We start from the raw sequence: 14290 nt of genomic DNA, 5'->3' as shown, positions 1-14290 counted from the left end.
TGGGGTTTTTTTCCATTTTCTTTATTTTCTAAATAAGTAAGAAATTCAATAAAAGAAGCAATGGAATAATACAGCTTTAATTGTATTCTGAGTTTACATATAAATATTTACTATGTGCCCTCTCCTAAGGCTGTTAAACTGCAACTGATAATGCAACCTTAATAGCTTTTAACCATTTTTAGGTAAACATGAGGACCTACTGCAAAACCTGAAAGATCTTTATAAACTTTTTTTCCCCAGAAGACTGGGGAGAGTGTGTTGCTTCAGATAATTTCAACAATTTGTGGGAGACCTAAATTAGTAAAATATTTACAGGCTATTGCTTAAGAAGTTATCAGATAAACTCAGCAATGTAAATATAAAAATGTCACAAAAATCATTTTTTTAAAATAAGCTTGAAAAACAGTGTTCCAAATCTTGCTGGCTCAGTTTTCAATTGTTTTTGACAGCTGCAGTAAAAAAAAAAGGGGGGTTGGTAACAGGATTTTGAGGCCAAAATAAAAGACAAAACAAACAAAACAGATTCCTCTCATAAAGTTCAAAGAAGGAAATACACCACCAAGAAAATGCAATCAATGAATCATAACAAAACCACTGAATCCTGACTGGGAATGATAAATGTGCAGAATTTAACAGTACCAGATGCTAGATACAAAAAAGCTGGTAGATCCATGTCCATGAAATTGAACTGGAAAAAAATGTTTATTGATAGTTTGTAGGAATAGGAAGTAAAAAATGTGTACAAAATATTTTGTTCATTTATATTTTTTCATCTGCTGACCCTTGTGGCAAGTAAAATTTCAAAATTAAAGTATGCTTTCTAAAAGAAAATCACATATTCCATTAAGTATAACAAATACATCACTGCTTCAAAATCATAAAAGACTGGCCTCTCTAACCTTTGCACTAAATCTCAGGGTTTTGGCAAGTTTCTGTATACAACTTTAAGACACCTTGTGTTACAATAAAAGGGGAAAAAAGGGCATTTTATCATAGCTTATGCTATTACTGTTATGCAGGGAACATGGCAAATCCCAGAAAAGTAGCAAATCAACAGAACAAAGAAAAATATGAGCCTACTTATTTCCATATAAAACTATTTAAATGCACAGTTGCAAAATATTAAATGAGTGCTAAAATTACAACTGTGCAGTCACAACTCATTGATGTGACCTTGTTTCTGCAGATTTCTTCAAAGGACAAAAGCTAATTTAGACATGTGATGCATAGTGCAAGCAATCTAAATTACATGAGTGAAGAGGATACTTTTATGTTATTACCTTATTCAAATCTTAGTTCTTTATTCCAGCTTCTAATTATACTTGGGCATTTTGTCCTAATAGAATTTGCAAAAAAACTTGAAGGCAAAGATTTCTTTTTTTTTTTCTCCTAATCACAAAAAAGAAAAGCTCCTGGAGCATTCTGAAGACTAAAATATCCAGTGTGCATCCTGAATGCTGTGAAAGCCTACTGTCTTAGTAGGTGCAGGCAGACTATTTAGCATGTTCTGTTGTGACTAGGAATTGCATACTGCTAAAACATTAAATATATTCGGAGACTGGAACTAGATGATCTTTAAAGTCCCTTCCAACCCAACCAATTCTACAATTTCATATTAAAGAAATTTATATGAAGGAAGATGAAAGTAGGTAGTTAGAATTTTACAACTAAATTCCAAGACATTCTTCATGAAGTTCTATTTTGACAACATTTGAAGTTTTAATCTTTATATTAATTCTGGCACTTTTGCAATTATGATATCTGGTTCAGGTAAGTTGTAATGCATATTTATGAGCAGGGCATGCTAATGAAAGTTATGCCAGTTCAAGATTCATTCAATAAATGAAGCTTATCTATTTACAATTATCGGGGGGGGGGGAACAATCAAGTTGTTCTGTTACATTTTTAAATCTTTTTGTGAAATTAGGAAAGGTTAGCAAACAGAAAACATAACAATTTATATTGGATTACTGTACTGTTACTATTCATTTTCTGTATTTGCATATTAGGACCTCTGTCATTAGTGGTTTTCACAGGGCTCCATCCTCTGCCCTGTGCTTTTCATCTTCATAAATGACTTAGACACAGGACTGCAAGGGACACTAAGCAAGGTCACAGATAATACAAATGTGGGAGGATCTGTTGAGTCTCAAAGGCAGGGAGGCCCCTGCAGAGAGACCTCAGTAAATCACAGGAATGGGCACGGGAATGGGCAATCAACAACCATATGAAGTTCGGTAAGGGAAAGTGCCATATTCTGCACCTGGGGTGGGGCAACTCTGGATGGATGGACAGACAGGGAAGTGAGATGTTGGAAAGCATGCCATGGAAAGGGACCTGGGGTCTTGGTCAAATACAAACTGAATTATCAGTCACCAGTGCCCTGGCAGCCACGAGGGCCAACTGTGTCCTGTGATGCAAACTTAAATATTAGTTAGCCCAAAGGCTATTTATCCAATGAATGCTCTGACTTGGGTCCTGTCAAGGCTAACTTTTGAGAAGTTAGTTTCTATATATAGGAGGACAGTCAGCCAACAGAACATGTTTGCTGAAAGGCTGGCAAACAGAATGAGTACAAAGTGAGGACTCTTTTTGAGCAAACACAATGCGTACCTCTGAATGACTACAGGGATAGAGCTAGCATTCCTTGAAAATCATCTTTCCCAGTTTTTTCAGCCTTTCACACTTTTCTTTCCAATATTCACTTTTGAGAAGAAAAAGCTGATTGCTGTAAGAGATAACTAATTCATGATTCTCCAACTGCCCTTTCTTGAGCCCTCTACTGTTGAGGAAAATTCCCTGAGCTAAGTAAACTATATCAGTCACCATGCTAACCAACATGCCCATGTAACAGAAATTCTGGAATGGTAAAAAAGAGCATGAGAGGGCAAACTCACATATTTTCTGCTGCAGACAGGGTAATGAGAAGTGAGCACATTGCTCAAATTAAGATTTGGCTAACTTATTTACCTGTGTTTTTTCTACACGAAAACCTTGATTTAATCATATTCTTTTACACAAGTAAAGAGTACAAACACCTTCTAGGAAGATCACAGACCACTGCCAAAGGAATTGACACCAATTACTAAAATAGATTTCACCTGGGCTAGCTGTCTATACCATAGCTGGGCCACGGTATTTTCTTGAAAATACCACTTAAGCGTACCCAGGAAAAATATAGAGGACTTGGAAGAATATATGCACGACAAAAAGGAGGTAAAATTTAAAAAGGGCATTGTATAAATAAAAGTAATCACCCTCCAATTATACCCTATAGTTTTCCAATAAAATATTTATCTGTCTAGAAACAAATCATCTTTGAAGTCATCAAATGCTTTCTTTTAGGCATGTATGGTGAAACCCAGAATTTTGCTGGGTTTCACCATACATGCCTAAAAGCCAGTTATTCTGCTCTCGGGAAAGAAAAGGTACACAGGAGTCTCCTTTAGTGTGGGTAGTAACAAACTCTACTCCTAGGACAGAAAAAAATAGTAAACCACTATGCTACTACCTAAGTTCAGCAAGATGTTTTACAGAATTTACAGAATTTATTCCAATAGCTGTAGAAGAATAACATGATGACTGTCTATAATGGAGTGAACGTATTAGTAGAAAAGGGAAGAGCAACAGATGTCTTCTGTCCTGAATCTCTAAGGCCTTTGACAAAGATAAACTGTTGCTTGGTGGCTCCACCTTTCCTATGGTTTTGGATGAAACAGAGAGAAGGCATATTCATATTTTATGGCATATTCATTGCCATAAGAAAACAGAAAAAATACTGTATGTCCATGCAAGTTAAGGAGGCAACATTGCCAAAGAATTTCCTAACACATAGTGTCTTGTAAGCCAGAACTTGGTGCAGGTATAATCCAAGACCTTGTCTCTGTTTCAAAAGTAAAATATCATCATGAAACTGACTATAGAAAAAATTACTGACATGAAAAATGTTGTTTCCCAAAGCAGCCATTTATGTGGCTACAATAACAGAAGCAGGAGCAGCTCCCAGGAATTTTGTAAGATAGACACTGAGTGAATGTCAAGATTCAAGATTATGATACTAGGCCTTACCACTGCAAACTGCCTTTGACTATGTCTTACAAGCACAATATACCCAGAAGACATTAAAAACTGCATAAATATACTATTAACACCTTTAATTCAGAAGACAAATATTCAGTCAAAAAACGCAGAGATCCTAATCAACAGTTAGTATTATGTTATACAGTTATAGGCAATGTTACAAACTACAGATCACCATATTTTCTCTCTAGAAGCTTAAATCATAAACACAGCTACATGGAATCTCCTTATACAATTACAAGCCACCATATATTGCAGGAGACAGTAAGTTTTCCTCTCTAAAACATTCCCTCTCCAACCTGCTCTCACTGTCATCGTGTGCAGCATTTCATTTGCGTTTACAAAAGCTCTTTGGTAGCAAAACAGCATTTTGCCTTACAGGTGCACAAGTAGTAAAAGTTAAAATTTACTTAAAAGAAAAAATAAGAAGAAGAAGGAAGAGATCTTACTGAACTTTTCTCTTTCTGATATTTTTTCTTGTCTTCTGAGACTCTGGCATTCTCCACCCTATTTTCTAGATTCTATTGAAGGAAGAAAATACCCTGAATTCCATGCTAAATCAAAGATTTGTTTCAATCCTACTATTTCATATCTTCATGTCATGCAATTATAATTTCTATTAGTACTTTCTGCCATTTTGCATGACAACTTTATTTATGGTATTAGTTCAATATTCCGTTCCTTTTTCCTTTAGTTTAACTGCTCTGAGACAAGACTTAACCCTCAACATATTATTAGGAATATCCTTAGAGATACCCAAACAAAGTTAATTATAAATAAATTAACTGAAAGACTTACAAGAAGAGCCAGCTCTGTGCATTTATATCAGAGAGAAATGAAAGAGTGCAACTAAGGTCTTGGATATCATCAGACCTTATCTGAATTCATACAGATCTTAGTCAAGTTAACATTGTGTCATTAAAAAGGACACAAATATTTGCAGAAGTGTCCAGATTATAAATACTTAATATTAATGATAATTTTCTGAAGAAAGGAATATATCTTTGTACCCCAAACATCAAAAAATTATTTGCATTAGGTTTTAAAGCTCATTTTCTTTTTATAAAAAATACAGTGAAGAGAATAGAAACATTCTAAGCTTCCCACAGAGTGTCTTATTATTACAGTATTGGTCTAAACTGCCACAACTTTATTTTGGGAACATTGTAGTTGAAATTGTTCTGATAGAGGAGGCTGCCTGAAACTTCCTGTTTTGTACAAGACAGATTTTTCCTTTCAAGCACATTTCAGTCGCAAGTAGCATAGGAAATACCAGAACAGAGGCATTAACTCCAAATAGCCCAGGGCACAGGGTTCCCTGTGCTTGGCTTCACAGATACAAAATACACTGCAAAACACAATGATCAGAGATGCGCCCATCACCTGGGGTTGAGCAGGAGGGACAGCCTGCATTCATAGGAGATCATACTCTGCAAGTGGGCAATCAGTGCACCTGAGCAGCCCCAGCCCTCCCTAGGACAGGATGTTCAGTACCTCCAGCCAAAATCTAGCATGGGGACACAGTGCTCCAAGCAGGCCAGTGCTTAATTTTATTTCTGTTCTTCTCTTTAGGTAGACTAAACTTAGTCACAAATCCAGTGATACTAATTTCTTGTTCTAGGTTTTTACATATTTTTAACCCCCTCAGACAGTTAAGTGTCTGCATAGCTTTGATCATCAAAGTACTTTCATAGACATCAAAGGGACATTAGCAAGCTTAATCTTAAAGTAAGTGCGTAGGTATCTACTGAACAATGGTTTCAGGTGGGGTTCTCTGAACTGGCAAGAACAGTCCCTACCATTAAAAAGTACAACTTGTTTGCTGACAAATCATACCTGCTGCATTTGTTCTTCCTCTGAAAATATCATCATATGCCTTCCATTGAGGAGTCACCTGATAGGCGTGGATGAACACCACAAAAACCACCACGAGGCACATTAATGGCACCAGAGCAGCAGTGAAGAGAGCAGCATAGGCATTTGGAATGAAACACCTGATGGAAAAAAGTGGAAAAAAATGCTGTTGATAAGCATAAGAGACACCTTGAAAGGCCATAAATAAAAGACAGAAACAAATATTTTTGAAAAAGGATGTGCTTTACAAACCACAAATTCTTTAACTCTGTTCCCAGAGTAATTCTGATAGGTTCCTTTGTGTAATGCTGGTTCTTATCTCATCATTATATCTTAAGAAGTAAAGCTTTTGCTCTTCCAGTATGCATGTTATATTTAGCTTAACCAATTCTGAAAAAATTTAAACTTGAAATGAAAAATATTGTATTTTAACAAACTAAATGCTTCTATATTCATTTAAAGTGCTCATTTTTAGTCACTAATTTCTAAAAGGATATTATGCAATTTTCTATATTTAGCTCCTGAAAACACAAATTAAGTTTTGAAAAACATATTTTTCAAATAAAATAACAAGTCCTAAAGACAACATAACTATTCCTTCTCAAGTCATTTGCACACAGAAGCCAAATGCTCACTCCCTCCCCCTTTCTTTTCCCCCAGTTGTTCAGTCTTTCCTTGCCCTTTTCATTTATTTAAGTTATAATTATTTTTAAAGATGTGTCAAGAATATGAATTATCTCTGAAATAGTAAAATTATGCATATAGGATGATGGCTTGAACAAAAAGGGGATGGCAGTTAAAGGGAGCTCTCAGGGGTATGAGAGATCAGGGTTTTCTGTGGTCTCTCCCTGGAGACCAGTATGGGCTTTACAGACACTGACCCACTCTACAGATGACGCACAACAGAGCAGCCCAAGGGACAGCGCAGGAGTCAGTATGTCTAGAGATTATGTGATCACTGCTATCCCTGTTAAGAGGGTGTAACTTACAGCCCTTCTCTTTCTCAGATCAGCTAGTCTAAGTAACCTTAGCATTGATGCTGATATATGTCTGAGAGAGGCCTAGGTACATGTTTCTCTGGCATACCTGGTTGGATAAAACTTCTGGGTTTGCTTAGGTGTACTTTCATATACTACCATAAAGTCAAGATTCCATCCTGTGTTGTATCTTTCAGAACAGCAGTCCTGCATACTCAGTGAATTCCAAAAATAATTTCCAGCACAATCTAGATACCTTTCACAGCTCTCTGCAGAATGTAGAGGCTCAGTCAGACACCAAGCTTAGATATCATCTGATAACTGAACAAGTACGCATTGGGGAAAGTAGGAACTCTGCATTGCAATTCAAAGTGTTTGTTCCTTTTCTCATAGAAGAGATACTTCCTTTGCTCATCTTGGTGGCCTTCACTGGACTTTGTACAGTCTGTCTATGTCCCTTTTGTACTTAGAAGTCCAGAACTGAACCCAGAACTCCAAGTGTGACTTCATGAGTGCTAAGTAGAGGGCAAGGCTCTTGACCTGCTCTCAACATGGTTGATATGGGACACAACATCCCATCCACTTAATCTTTCTAGTTTTTATTATTTCTTAGGTATGAAAGGTATTTTTTTTGCTCCAAATGCATTCTTGAGTTGTCACAATTAGCACTAAAAAATGAAATCACATTACCACAACCTATGCTGCTTTAATGATTATACTGAAGACAAGAATCTTAGCACAAGAATAATCCTCTATAAAATCATATTTATGTTCTCAAATCTGTATTTTTTTCAACTTGATGAATTTCTGTATTTCAGAAAATAATAATATACACTCCAAAAATCTATCAGAGATTTTTGAAACTTTATCGTGAACACTCCTTTATATTCAGTTAAAAAAAAAAAAACTGTATAAAAATGAAAACCTACAAAGGTGGATCACTTTTACAAATAACCTTTGGTACTTGCTCTAAAAAATATACTGGAAAGTTATGTAAAGAAATACACAAAGCCATATTAATCTTCAAAGCTTACTTGAATTTTTTTCTTGAAGCCATGGTGTGCAAGTCAATGACAACCACATAATCCTGTAAGATTTATTCATATATAGTCATATATGTGATTACATATGTTGACAGATATATTTTATTATAGAAATCATATGGGATAACATTATAGGGACCAGCTGCAATTATTTATTGTTATATATGAAATAATTATTTATTAATACTGGGGACACAACTATTATTCCATTACTGTGACATATTTGTTGCATGGAACTACTGTGTACTGCATATTCCTAGCATTGGGTAGATATATGAGAAAAATACCTTAAAATTCAGCTTATTTGACGTTTCAGAGCACAACTGCTCTACTTTAAAAGGCCTAGAAAGACTGATGTAGAAGCTTGAAAATACTACATAAACATTATTTTTCTGATGATGAGCATTATTTCCTGCAGTATAGCTTTCTAGCAAGTTCTTTTTTTTTTAAGGCCCTAGATTTCTGTATTTTATTTGTGTTGAGTTTGAGTGATAGCAACAACAGAGCAACTAAACAACAAACCAACCAACCAACCAATCAACCAACCAATCAAGCTAATCAACCAACCAAAAAAAATCTATCCACTGAAATACTGCCTTCTGCAAGAGAGACAAAAAAACAACAAACCAACCAACCAAAAAAAAAAAAAAGATCAACAAAAAACCAGCACTCCAGCATTTTTAACTTCTTCAGTTCTTATTTTATTATAGAGATACCATGACTTCCTAGTAACACTTCCTTTTATCAAAACATAGGTTTTTTTTCCTCACCCTTTTGAGAATTTTTGATCCCAGTTTAGATCTCTTCTAGCATTGGAAAGACAGCTATTCAGCTTTTGTCCCAAGCTGCCAAAACTCTTGCCCTTCTTGACTATTGTTATCTGACTGGAGGGCTTAACTTTGGTTCTGTGCTGACCACTTTGTTTTGATCATTGACTTTGTTGATGTCTAATTTTGTTTTGATTGCTATAAATGTCTCTGTTAACTTTGTGTGAGGACTTAAAGAATGCAATTGCATGTGTCAAAACACTGTCCTTATGAGAAAAGCCGTCAGCAGGAACTTGAGATAAGTACCTCTTTATAGAAAGCTGATACCAAAAACTGATGGAACATTTAACTGGCCCCCATATTTGCTTGTATTTTCAGTTTAACAATTTTTGTGATTTGCTTGTGTTTTAATTGACAGGAACTTGTTGGGAGACCGAATATTAGTAAGATTACATAAGAAAAAACACTGAATATTTTGTTACTTTTATCTTTACTTATTTTTTCTTTTCCAAAAAAAAAATTGTCTGGGAAAAGCTTTTACTTTTATCTCATGCATGTGTTCTTTTATTTCAACCAGTTGAGAACCAGAAAATTCTACCAAATTTAGCATGAGACACTTGGTTCAAGAATTTATGCATATTGGAATCATGCAAATATGTATTAACCTTCCAAGTTCTGCCCCGGAAGCCTTTTATTTATCATGATTTGGCACAATTTTTCAGAAACATCAGAAGAATTAATAGGTAACCCAAATGATATTAACAAAACAAAACAAAATATGACATGGGAAATAATTGAGTCCCCTTCCTAAATTAGAATGCTGGACAGCCGTGGACTAAAATTAGCTCATGGATAAAATTCAGAAAAGCCTTTTACCACCTATCAAGACCTGTTTTTGAAAATACTTGTAGTCTCACATCAATATGCCAGATCTACTGTTAGGTTTTCTAGCATGTGTCCTGGGACATTATTTTCACCTCACCTCACTTCTTTTATCTATTCCAATCAATACAGTAACTATAGTACACTGTCGATCACACATGCTTCCAACTTGTGGGTGCAATTTCCTGTACAGTTATTGCAAAGGAAGGTAATGAGACCAATTTTCCCACTGAAAATAAAATTTAAAAAAATAATAAAAAAGAGAGAAAAAACCAACCAAATTTGAAAGGGAATTAATTTCACTTATGACCCCATAAACAGTAGCCACAGCTTTTGTTTAGTGTCAAAATTAAATCACAACAGAGCTTTAATATATCCTCTGGAGAGCTGAGTATAGGCTCAATTTGAAGATGTGTTCATCTAAAAATCTTTTTATATAAGAACCTTTTTTTAAAATGAGAACTTTTTTGTATTTTGTATGAGAAATTTGTGTACTAAAACTTAATTTCTCAGGGTGTGCAGAATTACTCAGTGGGACAGGAATGTGGGTCCCTTCCAAGTCTGAATATTCTGTAATTCTGCTATTATCTACAAAATTTCTCCAACTATATGTTGATGTGATTGAGAAAGAACCCTATTTTGAAGCCTTTAAAGTATGTGAAGACACATCCTCAACACACCCTTGACACTTGTTTCAGTGTGCCAAGGTAATTATGAATTGTGCTGCAAGACCTGTCATCCCCTTGAGTCTTGGCTGACTGAGAAAATACATGTCATAATATGTAACACGTATATTTGTTTGGGATACCCCTGTATGGAATTCAAAAATCAACACTTGCCATGTAATTCTATGGCTATTTTCAAGTCCCAAATGTACTTGATAGACACCTTAAGCTGCAGGACAAGCCACTGTAGTACATCACTTGGATTTGTCTGGAGATATTCTGATGAAAAGTGTCTGACCCTAACTCCGCATGCTGGTCTAAGGTGCAGGATCGTAGCCCCATCCATTTGCCCAAATTGTGTCTTTCACTATTCATCAGCAGGAAGGACATGACAAGAACTTAATTCTCCTGAACAAAGCTAAGAATGGATCAGTAGCATATATGCCCCAGATAAAGTGGGATGAAAGATAGGTTTTTACACAGCACCAGTGGGTCCTAGGGAATGTTATGTGGCAGATACATGCCTTCAGTAATGGATCAGATATGAGTCAGAGATCTTAACTTGCAATTCTAACAAGTGTCAAAAATGGGTTTACAAAGTCAGTTGGCTTCAGATATGTTACTATTAAAGGAACAACGGGTATATGGAATGTTAAATCTTACTGAAACTGAATGCACTGCTGCCATTCGCAATACCATCAATTGAAAAAGCCTGAGCCATAGAAATGGCTAACCAGACATCAGAACTTTTTCTATCACTCTAACCCTAAGACTGGTTTCAGGAAATTAGCCCCAGTACCTGGCTAAGATCCATATTCTAATAGCTGGGACTCAGATATTGGGAGCTGTGTCTGCTGAGAATCGGGTTGATGATTGCAACTGGATTTGTATATTTAATTCTTGGAATAGCTGTTGTACATTTTGTGATTACTGTTATTATTATTTCTGTTGCTTCTGTCTTTTCTCCTTTGTCTTTTCTACGTATGCACCACCCCTGTGGAAAACCCACAAACTGAGGAAAAGTCCCTGGGTATTTGAGGCATGGGGTGGTGTGAGGGCTTAAAAAATGCAGTCACCTAGCCCAGGACACTATCTCCACAAAATAAGCCATGACAATGAAATTTGACATAAGCACAGATGGCAAAACAGGAAGACATTAACACCAGGCCTAATGAAGGTGAAGATCTGAAGATCTTCAGAGAGACAAACTCTGTCTAAAGACTGGGATAAGACAGAAGAATTCTAAAACAACTCATCAACAAAGATTTCCTTTTTGTAGTTTCTTTTGAAAAGGGCAAATTGTGTTTCAATACAATAGCCACAGAGGCAACCAAAGCATTACTTTTCCCTGCCCCAAGCCTTCAGAAAGCAACCTTTTTTTTCAGATGTGCTCTGAGTAATAACATCATGCAAATGGTAGCATTGAGTAATCATTCTGTTATTTATATTTATCATATATTAAGCATAGGTTAAAGAGATTAAAATTTCCAATTTGCATCACAGAAAGAAAACTTTGTGACATAAAATAATTTTTACAAGGCTTTTGAGAATGTTAGTGCAAGGTCAAAAAGTACAATAAAGGGATTACAGCTAAGAGGAAAGTACTTAAGTCAGTTCTCTGTTTCTATGGATGCATTTGTATAAAAGTATAGCTTAAAACAACATTTTGCAATCAAATGTTGGTCCAAGTTGCTACAACGTGGCAATGTGTCTACTTAGGGAAGGGGAAAGGAAAACTAGAATCTGACTTGGGGGGGAAAACCCACTGGAATAGATCTAAGGATCTTTAATCAAGAATGGATCCTCTTCCTACCCAAAATTCCTAAGTCTGTTTTGCATCACTCCAATATATTGTTTTGATACTTCTATAACAATGACAAGGCAGAGGCTCTAAGAGGTCATTATGGATGATTCTAAGTAAGATTTGACTCCTTCTATCCTCTACAGACTGTAAACACTACTCAAACCCTTCTCCAAACCTTAGAGCTTTCTGGTGGATTCCCTTTGGCAGGATGTCAGGTGCTCTCCGAGCTGCTCTATTGCTCCCCTCCTCAGGAAGGCAGGGAGGAAGGTGGGATGGCAAATAAGATCAAAAAATCCTCACAGGTCAGATAAATACAGCTTAATAAAGCAAAGAACAAGGTTGCATGTGGAAGAAAAAGGAAAATAAAAGACTTGTGGTCTACTTCCCATCAGCAGATGATGTACAGTCACTTCCCAGGAAGCAGGACTTGACTATGTGTAGCATTTGCTCCATAAGAAAAACATCATAACAAAAAATGTGTCCCCTTCCTCCTCCTTTCTCTTAGGTTTTATATCTGAGCAGACAGGATATATCATGGAATATCCCTTGGGTCAGCTTGTGTCAGCTGTCCTGGCCATGTGCCCTCCTAAGACCTTGGTCACTCCCAGCCAGAAAACTCCAGGTACAATAGAAAAAGTCATAATAATATAATGTACTGCATTTACGTATTGACATGTATTAAAAGGAAGGCTATGGATACCTTGATCAAAATATGACTAAAAGGCCAAGTAACTGAAGCTGAACACTAACAGTCAGATTCATTCTGCATTTCTCACGTCTCATTATTCATAACAACCTAAGATATTATATAATGAATAACCTTGGCAAATTTTTGAAGAAAAAGTGACATCTTAAGTAAATTGAACACTGTAAGGCAAACACAGTGGTATTGTGACTCAGGAAGACACAATATGCCCTCTTTCACGACTCAGTGGTTTAGTATGAGTGCACTTAGCTAGAACTTCTGAATGGGATGACTTTTCTACAGGACTAAGCAGGGAAGAATGATTTTGCATTGGTCAGCAAAAACCACAGCTGCATCACAATACTCTTCACTTGGCAGGCTAGAGAAGTTGTTCAAGCAATGGAGGCTGACTGAAATGTGTTCTGGGCTTATATTTTGATTATATTCCAAAATGTAAGAGCTTCTTTCAGCAAGAGGTTCCTCTCAGGAAATAGATTTCTTTTTTGTATACTCAGTAACAAGACAGTAGAGGAGTGAGCTATTTGATTTATATTTGCATGAGGTAACTCCAAAAAATGATCTGATAGGGAGGTGAAAGCAGCACTGGTTTATGACTGAATCAAACATGATGTGGGAGCTTTCAAAGAGGCACGACACACTGACACTGCCTAGACAGGATTTGGTTGCCACAGGCTTTCTCACATTTCTTGGAAAATCCGTGACACTTCCTTTTCTTAAAAAAAATATTTGCAAACAAACAGAATGTTTATTCCATGTTTGTCAAATTATATGGACTACATCAAATTTTAAACTGCAGTCTGATTTTCCTAATTGGAGCTGCAGTACAGTATTATAATGAGTTCAAATCCCAGCTTAATTAGAAAAAAAAATCTTAGAAATGTATTTGTTACACACTGGAAATTTCTAATGATACAATTTAAGAATTTTAAGTGCTATTTATATATGTATGTGCTCTTCTGAGAAATAGTTTCTTCATCTCTTTCCATAAAATTCTAGGTAGCTATGAGAAGTGGATCCAAAACATATAGAATTGGATTCTAAAATCTGACTCTACTGGAATTAGGAGGTGCATGGTGATTACAGAAGTTTAGAAAAAATAAAACTTGGTACTGTAATTCAGCTACATTTTATGAAGAAGAAAAGTTTTCTAATATTAGTGGGTTCCATTAATTCCCAGGAATGGCCTACTGTGTGTAAAGCAACTCTGAAATATAAGGTGACTAAGAGAAAAGCTGCAAACAGTGTATGTATCTGAAGCTATTTAAATGTCAGTTCCTGTTGCTTCTAGTCCTGAAAAAAAAATTTTTTTTTGCACTTTACACAGTGAATTTGCTAAAAATAAGTTGATTTTCTATCAGCCAGACAAGACATTTAGGAAAGCTATGAAAAAGTAGGTAAAAGAAATCAGAATTTGAACAAAATGTACCAAGCATTTTAAAGGATTTCTCAGAGTTTTGTTCTTTTTAACCTAAACAATACAGTGTTCACTGAATTTCTACCAAAAGTTCATGT

At 35.8% G+C, this 14290-nt stretch overlaps 1 protein-coding gene across 1 annotated transcript in view; it reads right to left on the bottom strand.

Moving 5' to 3' along the window:
* ADGRV1 (adhesion G protein-coupled receptor V1) overlaps positions 1 to 14290 on the bottom strand; it is a 273565-nt gene that overhangs the window by 38773 nt on the left and 220502 nt on the right. The window contains exon 87 of the mRNA XM_050986466.1: positions 5917 to 6074. Coding sequence (XP_050842423.1) covers positions 5917 to 6074 — 158 coding nt within the window. The remainder of the gene's footprint in view (positions 1 to 5916; positions 6075 to 14290) is intronic.

The sequence above is a fragment of the Serinus canaria genome, chromosome Z (assembly GCF_022539315.1).
Source record: "Serinus canaria isolate serCan28SL12 chromosome Z, serCan2020, whole genome shotgun sequence".
NCBI classification, from domain to species: Eukaryota; Metazoa; Chordata; class Aves; order Passeriformes; family Fringillidae; genus Serinus; species Serinus canaria.
This window is presented reverse-complemented; position numbering and strand designations above follow the sequence as displayed.